Raw genomic sequence first — 19,697 nt, forward strand, 5'->3', positions numbered from 1 at the left:
TTAGCAAAACTCCTACTGTTTACAGAACAGAGTAATGTATGTATGTTATACAGGTGATTGTTCTGCAGTCCTCTTAGTACCAAAGCTGTTCAGGGGTTATACGTTCTGCTCCTATCATTCACTCCCCACTCCCACTGAGATTCAACACTTATTCCACCCACAGACTATGTTTTTCAGGTACAGCAAAGCTTTTAACTGAACAATTATGACATGTGCGTCACATGCTGGGCATTCTCACCCTGTCTCAAACATGCATGTCTAGTACTGATGGTACTGCGTCCTTATCTACAACGTGATTTATTGTCACAATGCTGGAAATTGTGTAGCACTGACAAGAGAAATGCAAATCGTAGGCCAAAATTGCCTAGTTTGAACAACTCTTTAAATATAATTTTCTGTAGCTCAGCTATAGGCTCAAATTAGCAGTTACCTAGTTAATTCTTCATTATTCCAGGATTAAAGGGACACTAAATGCACCTAGGTCACTTTGTCTCAATAAAGTGGTCTGGGTGCAGTGGCCCTGTCGTTTTAACCCTGCAATGTAAAGCATTGCCTTTTAGTAAAAAATGCAACGTTTACATTGCAGGGTTAAACACACGACAGCCGAAATGCCTAGATATGCTGCTCATACTGCTATTTAAATGAGAACGGTCTGTCTCCCTCTTAACACTTTACTTATGGAGATTACTTGAGGCCTGCGAGCCGAAAATAAAAATAGACGATAAACGGGCCTGCGCGCCCATGCGTACATGTGTGAGCCAGAGACCTGCGAGTCTCCATGTTGAATTTCTACGTTTGACGCTACTTATTCCAAAAATAATAAAAATTATATTTACAAAAAAACACACGACAGCCACTAGAGGCGCTTCCTATACAAACATCCAGTTTGACTGTACGTGACATTGGAGGAACATGCCATGCACCTAGTCCTCACTATAGAGTCACGAATACATGTTTTTATTCCTAATCAATTACTCCTTAATGAATAAATCCCTTTGTGTTGGCATTGCAAGGGTCCGATGGCTGGGTCCCTTCATAATATGGTCCATTTCCTTAATAAAAAATTGTCATTGGGGAATTTTGGGTAAAAATATTTTTCCAGTTAAGCAATTTTAGTCTTAAATTTACGATCCTCTGAATTCAAAACTTCACATTGCAGGATTATTCAATAAATAGCTAAGGTGGGCCTATGGCTGACCTGGAGAAATTTTTCACATCAGCTATTTTTGCAAAAATAATTTTTTTTGCAAATTAGATTTCATTTGCAAACAATTCAGAATTTAGTGAATAACATTGTTTGCATTTTCTACTCTGCTTAGACACATTCTTTTTTTGATACTTTTACACTTTTTCCCTCATTTTTTCTTTGGCATTACTTTTTGAATAGCACTTTCTCTTTATTAATATTTATATCTATACATTCTCAGTTCTATTTTTTTGTGGAGGTGCTAAAATCTGTCAGAATTTACAATCAAGAAAGGCAGCACTTTTCTTACTACTTTTAAAACTTTAGAATGATCTATAGACACCCCCGTTTAAAATGGTTGATACATCAGAACATATTTTGTGACAGGTTATATACTAGAGTAAACAAGGGGCTGGCAGCACTCACCTAAACATGCATACATAGGGTGCTGCTGGGAGCCAACAAGTACAATAAAAAGAAAATCCAGCGCACTCCCTTATCTACTAAACAGCAACTTTGGTGCTGACAGATTTGGTTAGTTTTTAAAAAAAAACACCTAATCTAGGCAAAACATAATGGGGGTTTAGTTACATTATATGATTATACATTGCATAGACCTGCCACAACGTCAATGTATTATGGTTATATACTAGCTCTGTCTTGCAGGCCTCTTTTTGTACAATGCTGAATTACATCATGTATAGAGTCTCTTCTTTAGCCCCATCAGAACCAATGTCTAAATAATTCTCTCTAATACCAAACCAGGCTTTAACCCCTTAAGGACCAAACTTCTGGAATTAAAGGGAATCATGACATCTCACAGATGTCATGTGTCCTTAAGGGGTTAACTAAACTCAGGAAAAATGTGCGACCTGCATTGTGTTAATTTGAGATATATTGCTGATGAAACAAGATTTGTATGTACATCAATGTAATTTCTGTAGGATGTGTGTGAAAATAAATTCTTTGTTTTGCAGAGATTAGCAGAGGCTGCAGAGAAGTTCCAGAAAGCTCATCGCTGGCAGGACAACATCAGGGTGAGTAATTTGACAGACACTGCTTAGCCTTCTTTTCCCCTATCTACCCTTTACTCAGGCACTGCTTTCCATGTCTCAACCAAGAGTAGCCACAGGCAGCTGTCGAGCTATATATGGCTATAGGCTAGCAAAGAATCATAGGCTGTCACAGCATCATATAAAATGAAGTTATATGGCTGTATTAAATGGCTTAAGAGCTGTCTGTTGGCTGTCAGGGTTCTAAATGCTTTGGGATTAACAATATACTCAGACCAACAAACATTACTATGATAGAAGCACCAACTCTAAATTGAATTGCTAAGCATTCTGGGAGAGCACAGCATCCAGTGCAGTTGTAGTCCATAATAAATGGACTGTCAGTTGATGTCACCTATTCCTGCACCTTGGCCAAGGTCCCCTATATGTTTTCCTTTTGTGTATTGCATCTATCATTAATACACAAATTTAATACAGCGCTTACATTCATAATTATGTATGAATAACAGTGTCAATTCATTAGCGTGTTTGTTTTCATTTTTGTTTTGTTTCATTTTAGTTCTTTGTCAACTTGTCTCTCATTTGTTCTCTACTCGTCTTGCTTTTTCTTGCCACTGCGACACATCCTCCGCAATATTCAATCTTCTGCTCAGTATCCCTGGCCTCCTTTTTCACAGCCCATAACTCCCCTCCGTCTGTCTTTGCTTTATATTATAAAACACCTGCTCTCGTGATGTGCGCTCAGCTCTTTAGCTCAGTCCTGCTCACTATCCCGCCTCTTCCTTGCTGATGCTCTCAAGTCCAACTGCTCCTCATTTACTGTCATTTCTTTAAATATTTCTCTCTCCCTATCCCACACCTTATCTCCCATCTGTGTCTATAGTACTTCATATTTCATTCTTCCTAACTCTCCTTTTTTATGTCTCCATCTTTTTGTCTGTATTACAATCTCCCCTGTCTGTAATTCTGTCTTCATCCCCCTGTCCCCCAGTCTTTTTCTCCCTCTCTCTCTCTCTCTCTCTCTCATGCCCTGCCTGTCCATCTCTCACTATGGCTGCTGCTCTCTCTCACTCTGTCTGTCTGTCTTTGCTGTCTCACCTTGCTGTCCCCATGTTGGTCTCCATCTCTCTTTATGTATTCCTCTCTTTCGGTCGTCTTTTTCTCCCCTTTCTCTCTCAATCTCCCTCTCTCTCTTTTTAACACTTGTCTCTTTTTATTCTTTCACCCTGTCTTTTTCTTCCATCACTTTCTCTCACACTCTCACCATGTCTGTTTCTTTTCTCTCTCTCTCTCTCTCTCTCTCGCTGTGTCTCTCTTTTGTGCCTTTGCTCCTGCCAACCCTAATGAAAGTGAATGAGGTAATTTTGATCTCATTTTCAGTTGCCCAATGTCAACGCACAGACATAATAACAAACAGGAGGTGAAGGGCACTCAGGAGCGCAGGCCCCTCACTGGTAGAATGTGACACGCACAGCCTAGGTGTGCCCGAGGGGGGAGAGCACAGGGAGAGAACCACAAAACAGTGTAGAGGAGAGAAAATCTGGAGAATAGAAAGCACTACAAGAGGGGAGAAAGAATGGTTAACGATCAAAAGAGGACCATTACACCATTGACAGGGCTACAGCAAACATAGAAGACTGGGATACTGTGCACAGCTGAATGCATAATTCCACGGCCCAAATATATTGGCAGAGAGGTCCAAGGCTTCTATGTACAGAACAGTTGTAGGGTAACACTCTAAAAGTGGAGTGATCGCCATAAATATCCTATTGTTTTCATTGCAACTGCACGAATCTTGCTAAAGCACTGATCTTGGTTTATAGCCACTGTTGTTATTGTTTGATTACTGGGTTTAATTGTAGCTTGAGTTAATGTACATCGTAATGGTCGCTGTGTATGTGTGAAGAATGTGCATCTATAACTGCACTGATCAAGTAGCGATTTCATTTTGTTTCTGCCATAGGTTTAATGTGGGTTTGATGGGAGGTCAATGCATGTGTTTAAAGTGTGCTTACATAATTTAATTGAATGACTGTGTAAAGTGTGTGTGGATGATGCAATTATTGTCTAGTGCAGTGATTCGACACCTTTCTAATATAATATGCCTGTTTCAACAATTGGGAACCTCCTAAATAGCATGCTGTACTGACCTAGGGCTTTCGAATAGCTGTGCTAGTGTGTGAATTAAGTGTGCGGTCAATGTTTGGTTGTGCGCTCAGTCTGTGTTGGGATCATAGTGTCTAGAGTCTGTGTGTTAATCTAACTATCAGTCTTTGGGTCTGCACTGTGTGTGGATGTTGGGGCATCTGTGTCTAACATCTTGTTTGTGAATGCTGGTCAGTGTTTGTGTTTGCAGTCTTTGTGTGTAGTTATGTAGTCTATGTGTTTGCTGTCTGTATGTGTGGATCTGAGTGTGTGATGTAGACAGTATTTGTTTCTGCACAAGTGTGTATGTTTGATGAGGACCATGTGTCTGTATGAGGTAGGAGCAGTGTTTGTGTGTGAAGGCAGTGTGTGTGAAGGGGACACTGACTGCAATAAGTGTGTGTGTGCGAATGTATGTATGTATGTGAAGGGAGGGCAATATCGTGTGTGTGTGATGGCAATGTTTGTGTCTGCAGTTTTGTGTGTAATTGCTGGATTTATGTTTGCATATTGTATGTGTACGATAAGGTGTTAACCCTGTAAAAATATGTAAACAGCCATATTGCCTGGCATGTATTACCTTGGTGCATTATGGCTACAGCTAAATCCTGCTGGTTGTGTTACGAGTTAATTGTACAGATGCTTCTGCAGAATGTAAAATACACCTGCACATCTCCCTGTGACAATGACTTCCCTGCTCAAACTGACAAATTGCAGCCAATTAGCTGCCCTCCCTGGTTTCAGACCATATCTGCCGATATCTGCTGTGCACATAGTGATGTAAAGTGCTAATTAGTGGAGGGCTTTGAAAACACACAGGTCTAGATATAACTTCATCCATTATTCGCGGAGACATCGTTACCATAATATGTACAGTGCGTGTGCATTAGAGTACAACAAGTGCAGTTAGCATGCTGTGAGGTCAGTGTAAGGCTGTCAGATCTACTGTGTTTTTCTTGACATATATCAATTCAGCATCATGTAAGGCGGTTAATGAAAAGTGTTGCCCTGCTCTATGTAGAATTAATATGCTGCAGGAATTAAGTCAAATGAATAATCACAGCACTTCCATTGGGCTCACTGGTGATTATTAATTAATTGCTTTAATTGCTGACAAATATGAATTACACATCATGCAATGTTGCCTGACAGCATGTAAAAGTGATATGTTCCCAGGTGGATCTGGCAAACTTAGTCCAATGCATGTGAATATGTGTCCAGTAGATTGGGTTTATGCCAGAGTAAATAGCTTTATGTCCATGGAGGTGTTTGGGTAGGACCAAACATGCAAACATTTCACATACATAAACACTCCAATGTTTGCCAGATCTAACAGGTTTTCCTGAACACATCTCTCTTAATGGTGTCCCAGTGTGTATAGAATTAATGTGCCGTAGGAAGGAAATATTTTCATTAATGAAGTAGGAATCACAAAGGAGCTTCCTTGATTAGTTAAGTGAATCCTTTCTGCCACATGTTTATGCCGCAAACAGGGCAGAGCTTTTCATGTCCTATACATCAGCATGAACAAGTGCTGTATGTTGAGGAGTACCTGGTGGTGCTGGCATTCTAACGTGTGGCTTCTTGGTTATTGTACAAATGTTTTCACAGATAAGCCAAGATCTTTGCTTGCAACTTTATTCTGCAGCAATGTAGCAATCATTTTAGAGCCACTTCCCCCTCCTTCCCAAACATTGATGGTGCCCTCATCCAGATGTCGTGTGCCCCCCTCCACCTCTCCGGTCATAATGCAGCATTTTGTTTGCTGTCCCTCTGTCCCCTCACTGCTCAGCGCAGACAGATGGCTGAGAGGTGCAATGTGTGACAAAGCTCAATGCTTCATACTGCACACCTCCCACCATTTTATCCCATCTCACTGATTGCTCCCCATGTAGGGCCAGTCCTAATCACTGTGATTGCTTGACTGCTGGCAGGGAGCGAGGCAGTGAGGGAATGCGGGTTTGGTCCCCCGTGCTTTTATCTTTTCTGAAAAGAGAGAGTATCTGAAACTGCATCACACTACCTCCCTCCATTTACAGCCCTGTACTGGTTATTGGAGTATAGAGACAATACACAGCACATGCAAATACAAATCACAAACATTCCATTTCTGCAGAATCCAGGCAAGAGTCTATTTGAGTCTCTCTGTTTATATTTAGTCTTTAGCTGTTCATATGTGATAAGAGGAATCAGTCAGAAACCAAGTAGGCATTTCATTGCTATTTTTACCATTTCCAGAGCCAGAGAACAGAGCAAAGTCTGGTTGCGTTGGGCTAACAGACAGCGTCTGTGCACAAAATCATCAGCACAAGCAAAGTTAGCCAACAGTTAGGCAAAGCATGATGGGAGTTATTTAACCATCATAGGGCTACATATACAGCAGTGTTAGCCACATGTTCCCATGATCCTTGCCCACTAAGCAGCAGAGCAGTAAAACAACCTCTGTCTTTCGGAACACGCGGCCTGTGGCAAGTTCCTTGCTCTTGCTCTGCTCCTTAGCGCTCACTTGCTTCATACTGCAGATATCCTAGATAGCCAGGAACAGATGTGCATTATAATACTCTTCTATTTAATGCTGGACTGTTGGACACCTCAGGACGACGTTATCTGAGTAATGAGCAGTCAGCTTCTTGTCCCCTGTGGGACAAATTTGTATCATTATCATCCTTTGTCACAGAAATTGGATGCATCATGTCCTGGAGAGGTGACATTCAGATAATTATATCAAGAAGACCTTTCATGTTTACACTACAATCAATTCTGTTCTATATATATATATATATATCATTTTTGTGTCTAGTTGTATATCCCTCTGTATAAACATATATATTTTTTTTGTGTTGCTTAATTTGTAACAGTCTCTGCATAAGAGTAATAATGAAGAAGAAAAAGTAGCAAAAAATAAATAAATAAAAATATATATCTGTGTACATACAGGGTGGGCCAAAATTCAGAGTAGGATTTAAAAGATAAATAGCTTGTTTTTGTTTGCAGGTACATATTATAACTTGGTCTTGGGTGATACATTATGGATCATTTCATGAAGGAACCATGAGTAAAAAGTGTGCACGTTTATAGTTAAAGTTTCTTCTTTTTTGTTATACTTTTGTATATTATATCTTTTTGGGTGTTGGTTGGACATTTTTTAGGAGATTCCTTTTACTCCATTTTATATAGTAGTATATGTTTTTGCACAAGTAAAAAGAGTAGAATTTTATTTTCAAAATAGCAGGTCCGTTTTTTTGACGCAAAGAGAAAATCGTACTTAAATGTGGTTTCAACAGGATAGGACTACTGCCCATATAGCCAGGGCCACAATGGCCCCTGAGACAACTGTTCAGTGAGCGAATAATTTAAGAAAATCCCAGATTATTTGGCCTCCACGTTTTCCTATCCTTTCTGCTCCCGATTACTTCCTGTGGGGATATCTGAAGGAGTAGGTGTACGTGAACAAACCATGTACACTTGAGCAGCCCAAAGAGAATATTTGTGCAAAAATTTGAGTGCTAGAGCCTCAAACATTAACTAATGTTGCAAACAATGCAATCAAAAGAGCCTGACTTTGCAAGGCAGCAAATGGAACTTAATTAAAAGATGTCATTACCCGTACCTAGTCAAATAAATCTCCCCTCAGTGCCGGGCCGCTCCTCCAGGCGCTCGAAGGTGGGGGCGCCCAGAGGAGCCCTATCACAGTATTGCAGAGCAGGCATCTTTTTACCTTGATGACAGGTGCCTGCTCTGCCATCAAATGCCGGTGCCCAGAGGAGAATGCAGGCGACGAGGGAGGCTGTTCTTGCAGCCTCTCACTCCTCCCTTGCGCGCCCTCTGTGATGCTGGAAGACGGAATATGACGTAATTCCGGCCCTGGCATACTAAACAGCGGGCGGGAGGAGTGAGGAGTTGCCCCACACTGGACCCCAGGGAGGTGAGTGTTTGTCAGTGAGTGAGTGTCTGCCTGTGTGTGTGTGTGTGTCTGCCAGTGAGTGTTTGTGTGTGTGTGTATGTCTGTCAATGAGTGTGTGTGTGTGTGTGTGTCTGGAGTGAGTGAGTGTATGTCTGTCTGTCTGTCTGTCTGTCAGTGAGTGTGTGTGTGTCAGTGAGTGAGTATATGTCTGTCAGTGAATGTGTGTGTCTGTAATTGAGTGAGTGTCAGTAAGTGTTTGTGTCTGTCAGTGAATTAATGTATGTCTGTCAGTGTGTGTGTGTGTGTATGTCTGTCAGTGTGTGTGTGTGTCTGTCAGTGAATGAGTGTATGTCTGTCAGTAAATGTGTGTGTATGTCTGTCTGTCAGTGAGTGTCTGTGTGTGTGTGTCAGTGAGTGAATGTCTGTCAGTGAGTTTCTGTGTGTCAGTGAGTGAGTGTATGTCTGTCTGTGAGTTTCTGTGTGTGTGTGTGTGTGTCAGTTAATGAGTGTATGTGTGTCAGCGTGTGTGTGTCTGTCAGTGAGTGAGTGACATGAAGGGGTGGCAAAATGGATCTTTGCCTAAGGCAGCAGAAATCTTTGCACCGGCCCTGGGACTGCACTCACCTGAACATGCATAAATGAGGTGCTGCTAGGGGCCAATTAATAATACAAAAGATCCAGCACACTTACTTATCCAGATTGTATTACCGTATATACTCGAGTATAAGCCAAGTTTTTCAGCACATTTTTTGTGCTGAAAAACCGGAACTCGGCTTATACTCGAGTCAATAGTCTGTATTATGGCAATTTGCATTGCCATAATACAGACTGAGGGAGAGGGGGCTGGCAGAGATCTTACTTACCCGTCCTGCAGCTCCTGTCAGCTCCCTCCTCCTCTGCGCCGTCCGTTCAGCACCTCGGTCAGCTCCCAGTGTAAGTCTCGCAAGAGTTTTTTTTAAACCCCTATTCTAGGCAAAAATAATGGGGGTTTAGTTACATTATATGATCATACATTGCATAAGCCTGCCACAACCTCAATGTACCCCAAAATGTATGTGTGTGTATATATGTGCATAGGATACCAAAATACCAGAGTATTACTGTGTGCAATGATGCCTTTTTTATTGAACTAACATAATATTTCAAACACAAGCTTTTATGAGGGAGGTGTCATAAATAGCAAGATGTGCCTGAAAGTGAAAGGTGCAGGTTGGCTGAGAATAGCCAGAAAAAGTTAATAAACAGAGGATAATCAATAAGCTAGTTGAAAAGGAAAAAAAAACAAGAAAACAGCAGAGCAGGGTATGCAAGTAAATAGCTGTGTTTATGTATGTTTATAAATTGATCAAATAAAGGTGAAACGAGAATATTGAAAAAGGACTATATAAGACATTAAGATGTGTGTCTATAAAAAGTTTTGGTATTCTGTGAGAAAGCCAGAGTCTAAATTAAGTTCTTAATTTCTGATGTTGAAATGTGTGATCATTTTCAGCTCAAATGTCTTTTGTTCATGAGAGTCTTTGAAGTTCCCTTTAAGAACTGTAATCCTGAGGACCAGTCTGGGTGAAGTGATGACCAACAGGGGTACAATATCCATTGTCCTTGTGGTTCTTGATTGAGTGTCTGTGTAGATTCATTCTGAGATGCAGCTTAAGGCCAGTTTCTCCAATGTAGCAACCTTTGTCACACACTGTACACCAAGCATGTCAAACTCAAAGTCTGGGTCGGGCCACATAAACAAGGTTTAAGTTTATGTGGGCCGCAAAAAAAAATACCGTAAATTTTCATAGAAACTTAGGTTTATTTTAAAAAGTACAGTATAAAAAAAAAGCATCCCCCTCTACTAAACCACAGCACCCCCCTCTACTAAATCCCAGACCCCCCCTCCCCCAGTAAATCACAGCACCCTGTGCCAAATCGGATCCTCCCGCTGACACGCACGCATACTCACAGACAGACACACACACACATACAGACTCACTGACAGACACACACACACATACTTGCTGACAGACACACACACACACACACAGACAGACACATACTCACTGACAGAGGCACACACATATTCACAGACAGACACACACACATACAGACACACTGACAGACACACACATACTCACAGACAGACACACACACATACTCAGACAGACACACACACATACTCAGACAGACACACAGTGGTGGATCTAGTCATGGAAGGCACACAGTGGTGAATAGAATGGGATCAAGACTTAGTGCTGTTTGTTCTTGTTTCCAATCTTGTTGCCTCTGCATCCATTCAGCATTACCTTTTGATAATTCAGCTTCTCTTACATTCAACCTTCTGTTCCATCTGCCAGGCCTCATTTGTGTGAGAAAAAGGGATGCAATGTCAGTGGTAAAGATTCAATAGATGCCAGTGGTTTATATGCTAAAAAATATAATCCCAACTACTGACCTTACTCTGAACTAATACATTTCACATACTCACAAACATACTCACAGACATACACACACACATACTCACAGACACACACACACACACTTACAGACACACACTCACTGACAGACAGACACACACACACACACATACTTTTATTTATTGCTCCTTACCTTATGGAGCCGATGTGGGGATCTCCCTGGAGTCCTTCCTGCTCCTCACTGCTCCCTCGCGCGGTTTAATGATGCCGGGCACCGGAATATGACGTCATATTTCGGCGCCCGGCTTCACTTCAGACGGCGCGCGGGAGGGAGCAGGGAGGAGCAGGAAGGATGAGCTCCTTTGCTGCATCCACAGTCCCTTCCTCCCCGGCCGGGTAAGTTTTAGCAGAGTAGGCACCTGCAATATGGGGAAAGCAGGTGCCTACTCTGCTATCACACTGAGCATGCACTCGCGGCTCGCCGGGCCGCAAAGATGGTCCTTGTTGGGCCACATGCGGCCCGCGGGCCGTGAGTTTGACACGCTTGCTGTACACTGTATCATCTACACCACATTCACAGGTGTGCACGAATATGATCCCTTAATGTTGTATGATTTGTTATTGTGTCTGGCTGTGTTATTGCCACATATATGGTGACACAGTTTGCAGAGTGATTTGTTGCATTGTACAGTGCCATTCTGTATAGGGGGGTTTAAGGAAATATTTATTTGAGTGTGGGGTCCTCTAAAATTAAGGGTTGTAGCTCTTTAATAATTTTACGTACTCCTAGAGTTGGGTTGTATGTAACTACTAGAGGGATTCTTGTTTTGTTTTCCTTTTCTTTGTATTGAAGGAGCCTTTCCCGTGGTGTTTTTAGGGCAGATTTTATTTTTTTAGATATTGTCCTTTCCTTGTAGCCCTTTTGCCTAAATGACTCTGACAGTGCACTCAGGTGCTGATCTCTGTCTTTTGTGTCAGAGCAAATGCGGTGATATCTGATAGCCTGGCTGTAGATAATACCTTGTTTGGTGTGATAGGGATGGCAGCTGGAATTGTGGAGGTAGCTGTACCTGTGTGTGGGTTTTCTATATACAGACAAATGGTGGCAGCTGTTGTGCAGTGTGTGTGTGTGTGTGTGTATATATATATATACACACACACACATTCACATATGTATAGAGTTAGAAAGGGTGATTGCATGTAACAAAGCAAAATAAAAATTCACATTTTCCATTTTTGAGATTATTAAGCTACTTTATTGAAATCTCTTTTGCCTTAGCTTCATTGTCCCTGGACATTGATTTTGTGGAAACCGTGTTTCCCTTTATTGCTCTGGCTTCAAACGGAAGCTGGCTCATGATGAGCATGAAGTTGGCTGTTTAGACAATGTTAGACTGTGAATAGCGTGTTCCGTCTGAACTCAGAAGATGCTCTGTTTGATTATGATCTGTACACTGTGTGGGTTATGTCATGTATGTAGAACCACTCAAGGATAATCTTAGCCTTGTGACAAATATGTTCATCCTTTTGAACACAGCCACTTGCAGGTAGCTAAACTGCTACCAGGAAAGAATGAACCTGTTTGACAGTGACCTTCAGATATCCTGTGGTACTCAAACATTGCTCCACATTTGAAGCAAAAACAGAGAATATGAGAACTCCAAGAATGAGCAAAATTTCAGAAAACTCAGTAGCTTGCCCTTTGGTTAGTCCCCGCTCAGGTGTCAAAAAGGTTTTTGCTCACGTGTGCTAATACTGAGAGAACCAATACCATTTGCATATCAGACTGACCCCACTCATATGAGCACCCCAGATCTGAAATACCAGCAGGTTAATTCTGCACGAGAGATACAAAAGCCCGAACGATCGTTCCGACCTTCTTTGGGCCTTGTTTCTCCACTTTTATCAAGGTATTTAATGTCTTTAAAATTAATACACTATAGTCACCAACCTCACTGTGGACATGTGGGACAAGAGATGCATCAGTGGAAAGCAGCAAAACAGGAGAAAATTAGATAAGGGCTTTTATCTTCATTACTCCCACATCTAGCGTTTCATTCGCTATTCACTGCAATTAAGGGATTCTGTAGTGTAAGAAATACAACATTGTATTCCTTACACTATAGTGCCCTCTGGTCCACCCCCCCACATTGAGGTTTTAAAAAAACCTTTGTTTACTCTCCTGACTCCACTGCCGATGTCCCTCGGCTCTGGGTCAGCAACAACATCATCCGACATGGGGATAATTAGGCCCTCCCCATAGGACAGCATTGCTTCAGTGTGCTTTCCTATGGGGATTTCTCTGACGCTTGTTGTCCTCATGCAGATCGTAAGGGCGTCCAGCGTCAGTTAGGTGGCCAAAAGTTAGTTAGGATCCAGGAAGTGCCTCTAGTGGGTGTCTGATTGCTCTAAAATTGCAATAATTTACATTGAAGGCTAAGAGGAACAGGGACACTGCACCCAGACCACTTCAATGAGCTGAAGTGGTCTGGGTGCCTATAGTGTCCTTTTAGTTTTGCTAAAAGAGGTGGAACTTTGCTCATGTAGAATACATCCACATTTGGCTTCTGGTCTCCTCAATCCATGGCCAGTCTGCACAGATGGTTCCAACTGATATCCATGATGAAAGCATTGCACACGCATTTACATTGCTTCTATCATTGTTTTCAATGAGATCATGGATTTACTGGGTTCTATCAGACAGTTTCTGATTTCTGTATACCTCACTGGAGGTGGTTTGGGTTTTGTTGAAGACACCTATATCAATTTGCCTACCGTCTGTCTGTATATCTATCTGTCTGTCTACACTCCTTGTACATATGTATTTTTTTTGTGGGGGGTGGACTATATTCATTATCATTAACAGTTGTGATGTTTGCCTCTTTAAATGTTAGAAACAGCTACTTTTTATATTCCCCAATACTTTATTTGAGACAAATCTCCTAAGCAAGTATAGTAATAAATCTAGATGTTCACAAAATTGTTATGAAATTAAAATGTATGTTTTAAGAGTAAAGTTATTTTAAATTTTTGCTGTCCATCCATTCATTGCTTTTTACTTGCTGGTTCTATAACTATTTGTACATACACATAACCAACCATAATATTCCCCCAATAATTACACCAACAATAAATGCACTTACTACAAAACCTCTATCTTGCATTAGTGTTGAGCGCATAATTAATGCTACTGATTACAAGGGAGTGGATGGCTTAGCTGCAATTTGTGAAAATACCCTTATTTTGTAGACAAGGTAGTTGAAAGATGGGAATGGTCATCTAACAAAAGTCATATGCTCCAATTAGTTTAAAATATATTTTTTAAAATGTCCAAAGGTTTCATGATGCCTATTGGAATGGAAATACACGTGACTGTTTTTTATTAACTAGATGGAGGTACAACAAGTATGTAGTTTTCGCAGAATACAACAGGGATGGCTAAATTTGGCACTGGCAATGTTTTTTAACTGCAATTCCCATAATGCTTTTGCAGTACACAAACATGCAATACGATAATCCATCATCACTGATGTAGAATCTAAAAACCTCTTCATTACTGCAGTTGGGAGTTAACTGAGAATAATATGTTCTTTTAATTGGGTAAGTTTAACTTAGAGACCCAAAGAAAATATTTTTAGACAAACAGCATCCTTAAAAACCAAAATACAAAACAGAATAATGGCAAGATTTTATTTCTAGGAAGATTGGAGCTAAAATAATCGTGCCTTTCCATAATGCGTGTGTCTGTCAAAGAAGTTCCTTGTTTGTGTTGGTCCTGCCCTTGGCTGCGACCTTGGGCCTGAGTTCATCAGAAGTTGGGAGATAGGAGCACAGCCTGTGATTAGCAGTCAGCAGCAGTGTGTATGTGTGTGTGTGACTGGAGGTGAGTCCTTTTCTCATACACATTGCACGTGCTATGAGAGAGGCACTCGGGTATATTTTTTCTGCTAGTTAATAGGTTTGTGTTTTGACGAATGATCTTCATCAAATGAGAGTCTTTATAATGTTTGATATAATGTCAGCTTTCATTACGCTCCAGGGCGAGGAGAGGAGGGGGAGGGCAATCAGGAGCTTTGGTGGAGGGGGTTAGAGAATCAAGCTAGAGTGGGAGGGGGAGAGAACACACAGAGCTTTAGTAAGAGGGACAATCAGGAAGAGGAATTGGGGGCAAGTGGGGGAAATTCAGGCAGGCGTGAAAAAAGATGAACCTCTTGGATAAAGGTCCTCCATAAATATGTACGTGAGCCTGAAGGACCAATTGGGCATCCTTCTCTTTGAATTTGAGACCCAGGATAAAAGCGTATGATATTGTATTAGTACTAGGGTAGTTTATGTACAAATTTTGTTTGTACTATATACATTGACATATAGGTGAGACAGACAGATTTATCTGCCTACCTGTCTGTGGGATTTATTCATTCCATTTATAGAAGAGGTCTGATAAATGCAAATTTTAAATCAAAATACCCGAGTTAGAAAAAAAGCTGAATTGGAGAATTTTCCAAGTTCATAAAATTTGCAGTTGCTGTATCAGTTCTCCACGAGTCACAGCTTAGTGAATGGGTCCCACAGGCAAACAGGTAAGCAGATGGACAGACATACACATAAAAATATATGATAGAGGTAGATGGTGACACTTGGATATATGTATATTTAAAAAATTATTAAATAATGCCAATAAGACTATACAGGAAGCGGATAGTGACACAGTGTAATGAAACTATGTTATGCAAGAAAAACTGATCACCCTCAGGGTTTTTTGGGTTAAAAAAAAAAGGGGGGGGGGAGGGGTTATTTTACCCTAATTGGGACATGTATTTTTCCATGGGGTTTGTATGAATTTTTATGAGGAATCTGTAAAAGGATTACAATATCACCAAAAAGTTACACAATATAAATCCTTTTTAATCAAAAAGCTTTATTTGTTCTTTATTTTCTTTCTTTTCTAATACATACATGCATACTCCACAATGTTAAAAAAACAACAACATAATATACGATTTTTTCTACCATTTTAAAAATATTTTTACAGAGTAGACAGGAAAAGTAGTGTGTGTGTGCATCCATTGAGTGTCTTCCTTTTAGATTTGTCTCCAGTAGGAATTTGCAGGACACAGCATATAGCCTCCATCTAGTGGCAGGCATACTATTGCCTCGTTTCCACTGAGCGTTACGGTTCGGAAGGGTTAGAATGGTGCAGCTTATTCAGGTGAGCATTTCCACTGCAAGTTACCATTGGGCATGCGGGGTTTAGACCAAATGCCTAGCGTGTCATTTGTCGTGAGCATTGACATTTTCCTGTCCGCCAATCAATGGATTGTATAGTGTGACGTCAGTAGCTCCGCCCTAACCGTATCATTTCCTATGGACCTACATCTGCAGGGAGCCCAGGAATGGTGCGGTTTGTTTCAGTAGTATGGGCCACTTTCATAATGGAAACACTCAAAATTGCGTACCAGACTGTACCCACCCGAACCGTACCATTCAGTGGAAAAGGGGAATAAGAGACTCCATTTTGTTTTAACAGCAAATTCGATTACAGCGGCGTTGTCACTTCAGAGATATTAATAAAGATAGCATTTTTCCAAAAGTTGTAAAGTGTGCAATAGAGTTTTAAAGGAATTACAATGTTATCCAGAGATATGCATGAGAAAAAGTTGGGAATAGAGTGCACAACGGGGCAAATGATAAGCATCAAGCATCTTCTGTTACCATATCTTGCTATTTGCCATCACATGCATGCTAGACCACTGTATGTGTGTCAGATGATCTGTGGAATCTTACATAGCAGCCATTCTGTACTCATGCAAGAGTACGCCAGTGACACAGGCTGCTGATAGATAAGGCCACCAGGAAATGAGGAAAATGGCAGAGCTAAGGAGGCAGAGTTCAGATAAGTATATCTACATCCGCCTTCTCCCCTGGGGCTCCACTATGACGGTAGACTTGTTACCTTGGGTGGCAGGGTTTGTGATAAATGCAAAGATCAATTTTAATATACAGCACATTCTTGACTCTCCCATCATGCACTATTCTGTGTTATAGAGGCCAATTTGCTCCAGACCTACTTAGTACAATGCAGACTGCAGATCTGGTTATCTCTCCTCTTCTTAAATAAGACCCATTAATTCTCTTGCTTCATACCATTTTGTTTGTTCTCCTTCCCTTACACTCTGATTAACTGTCCTTTTTTGTCAAGCCCTCCCCCAATTTTTCTTGAGTTGTGCTATCTTAATTCCTTTATCCCATTCCCTAGCTTACCCTGATTAATACCTCCCTCTAAATATCCTCTAATATTCTACATTATTGCTGCAATTTTTCTTTCTTCGCTCCTTTCTTTTTTTAATCTCTTTTTCACTTACCGTAAGTATGGATTTTCCTCAATCTGACATTCAGCACACAGCGAACACATTGCCCCCTATATACTGCCTTCCCTTTTTATTTATCCCATACCATCCCAAAACAATAATTTTCTTCACTGCCATCTCACTCTTCATCTAGTGGCTAATGGCATCTAGCCCGACTTAAGGCTCTTTAACTTGCTATCACATTCTTGTATACCAGCCCTGCTTGTCATTTCCTCCAGGGGGAATTTTACATGTCCATTTGCTGTCCAAAATCCATCCAATTCTTGCATGGACATGTCTCTCAATTTCCCCGCACCACAGATCCCCATGCACAGTCATTGGCTTGAGAGGTTCCTGCACAACATACCATTCACAAATCTGTTAATACTCTAGTGGAGCAGTGGCTAAGGGGATGAACAAGTATACTATCCATCGTTAATTATGCCTTAATAAAACATTCCCAAACAACATACAGGTGAAAGATCCTTCTTATGTGAGTAGGTCTGCCTTCTGTTCAAGCATGCAGTGTTTTAGAAGGAACTATAAAGGCATATTTTTCCATTTTAATATTTAAATAATTTTTGCATATTTTTTAACGAATCATTTATAAACTGATTTTAAACAGGCCTTGCATAGGAAGCAGACTGAGCTCCTTGGGTGGTCACACTCGGTGATCTGTACGTTATTTTACTGTATTTTTTTATTTGTTCCATTCCGAGCCGTGAGCTAGGTTTCTTAGACTACATGCCCTTCCTACAATATAGGTGGTAGGAACAAGAAAGCAGGATGAGATTCACAGAATAATTGGTCAGTTTATGGCTTGCTGCTCACAGTCCCCTCTATTGATGACTTCTAATATAGAAAATAGTAGTGGTTACAAAAAAGATATTCTTACCAGGGTACAGCCTATTGTTGATCTGGCCCCTCCAAGGGTCTATTTAGGGACTTTAAAACCCGGTTTTAAAAAGATCTTGGAGCGCTTCTAGAGGAGATAGTAGACTTCCAGTGGAGAATCTAGGCATTGAAATCTACTAAGGTCACTCATCTCCCCTTAGCAACATTGAAACAGTTACCATATGAAGACACTGGAATTACAAATGGAGGCAATGTACTGTTCCCATTGTCCCATAAATATGAATATTGGAGGAATTTCAGATAAAGCTGCATTTTCTGTGCTATGTGACAGTAGAACAACCCATTGTCTTATTAGATTTGCCAGGTCTTGTCTGCTTTTGTACAGCACTGTGGAATATGTTGGAGCTTTACAAACGATTATAATTATACAGTGATAGTCAAAGTGGATAAAGTACAATATGATACTGATAGTGTAATAAAGAAGGATTTGAGGGGCTACTTACATTGATGATTATGGTTACAGCTCGCAGATCAAGCTTGCATGGAAATAATTCCATTTTATTTGGGAAGGAGCACTGGAGAATAGAAACTTATCCATGAACAGAGACAACACTATCCTGCTCTCAGACAAAGAGGTTTATTTAGAAAACACTGAATTATATTTAATTTAAAACTGTATTGCAACATTTAGACCAAAATTAATAAATAAAGCCAGACCGCTACTAGTGGTGCTTCCTGACTTTTCACTGAGTTTAACTGCGTGAAACGACGTTGGACGTCCTCGCGTTTTGCACTCATTTTCTAAATTGAGTCAATGCTTTTCTATGGAGAAGGCCTAATGCAAGCAGCACACACATTTGGTTTCCCCTATTGGCTGACGCTGGATGAGGTGGAGTCTGACCCAGCGTTGAGTGACACCAGCACTGAGTGTTTATAATGTGTTTTAACTTTTTTAATGACAGGGGCTGGGGGAGAGTGGGGGGCATATGTAGAAGGATACTGTTGTGTTAGGAATGCAGCTTTATATTCCTAACACCATTGCATTTCTTTAAACTTGCGGTTTGGCTTTACATTCAGAACAAATCCAAGTTTAGAGAATAAACCCCAAGGTCTGTTCAGTTTATTTAAACATAGAATGTAGAATTTATTGGTTGGAGCTAGGAAAGAGAGGTACATGCAGGATATACAAACACTGCCACAGTTAGAAAGAGAGAGGAGGATTTTGTTATGATCCCCATTTGCCTCCCTTTCACGGCATGAACAGGGCAGGAGGTCATAGCTGCTGCTGGAGATAAGAGAGCTGTGCCAGAATTGAAGGTTAAACATGTCTCCTCATTCTGACTTTCAGTACACCGAGCGCTTCCACCCGGGACTATAACCAGCAGGGTTTCACATCCCAAGGCTCTCCAACTGGTTTTGGACAATTCCCATCACCTTAGGCCAAAAGAATACCTGAAAGTGTTTGGAGTTTCAACAGCTGCATGACTCCCTTCTATTGAATATTTTGTGCCCTGCTGTTTTTTTCTAGTTAGAACTTCCAAATAATCTCCAATATATTCATGTCCTTCTAGAAGCTTGGCCTCTAGCACAGAATGCAGTGCATTCAATGACGCCTAACTGATAATTAATGAAGTGATATTAAACTTGAAATAAAACAAAGTGGTTGCACTTTAAAGGTGGTAATATTTCATCTACATGTCGAGAGAGCCAAATTACTAGCAAATGTATAGATCATATTTTATTTCAGTAATTAGTTTCCAGCGTCTGTGATTTATGCTATAGGCTTCCTCGTGTGCTCTCGCAATGGGCATAGTGTGGGATCTCGCATTGCTTTGCCCTTTCAGA

At 40.8% G+C, this 19,697-nt stretch overlaps 1 protein-coding gene across 4 annotated transcripts in view; it reads left to right on the plus strand.

The window, feature by feature from the left end:
* Positions 1 to 19,697, plus strand: part of CACNA2D2 (calcium voltage-gated channel auxiliary subunit alpha2delta 2) — a 310,100-nt gene that overhangs the window by 205,512 nt on the left and 84,891 nt on the right. For all 4 annotated transcript variants that reach the window (XM_063426623.1, XM_063426624.1, XM_063426625.1 and 1 more), the window contains exon 4: positions 2,164 to 2,223. In XM_063426623.1, the coding sequence (XP_063282693.1) occupies positions 2,164 to 2,223 (60 nt within the window). The remainder of the gene's footprint in view (positions 1 to 2,163; positions 2,224 to 19,697) is intronic.

This window comes from Pelobates fuscus, chromosome 7 (genome assembly GCF_036172605.1).
Source record: "Pelobates fuscus isolate aPelFus1 chromosome 7, aPelFus1.pri, whole genome shotgun sequence".
Classification (NCBI taxonomy): domain Eukaryota; kingdom Metazoa; phylum Chordata; class Amphibia; order Anura; family Pelobatidae; genus Pelobates; species Pelobates fuscus.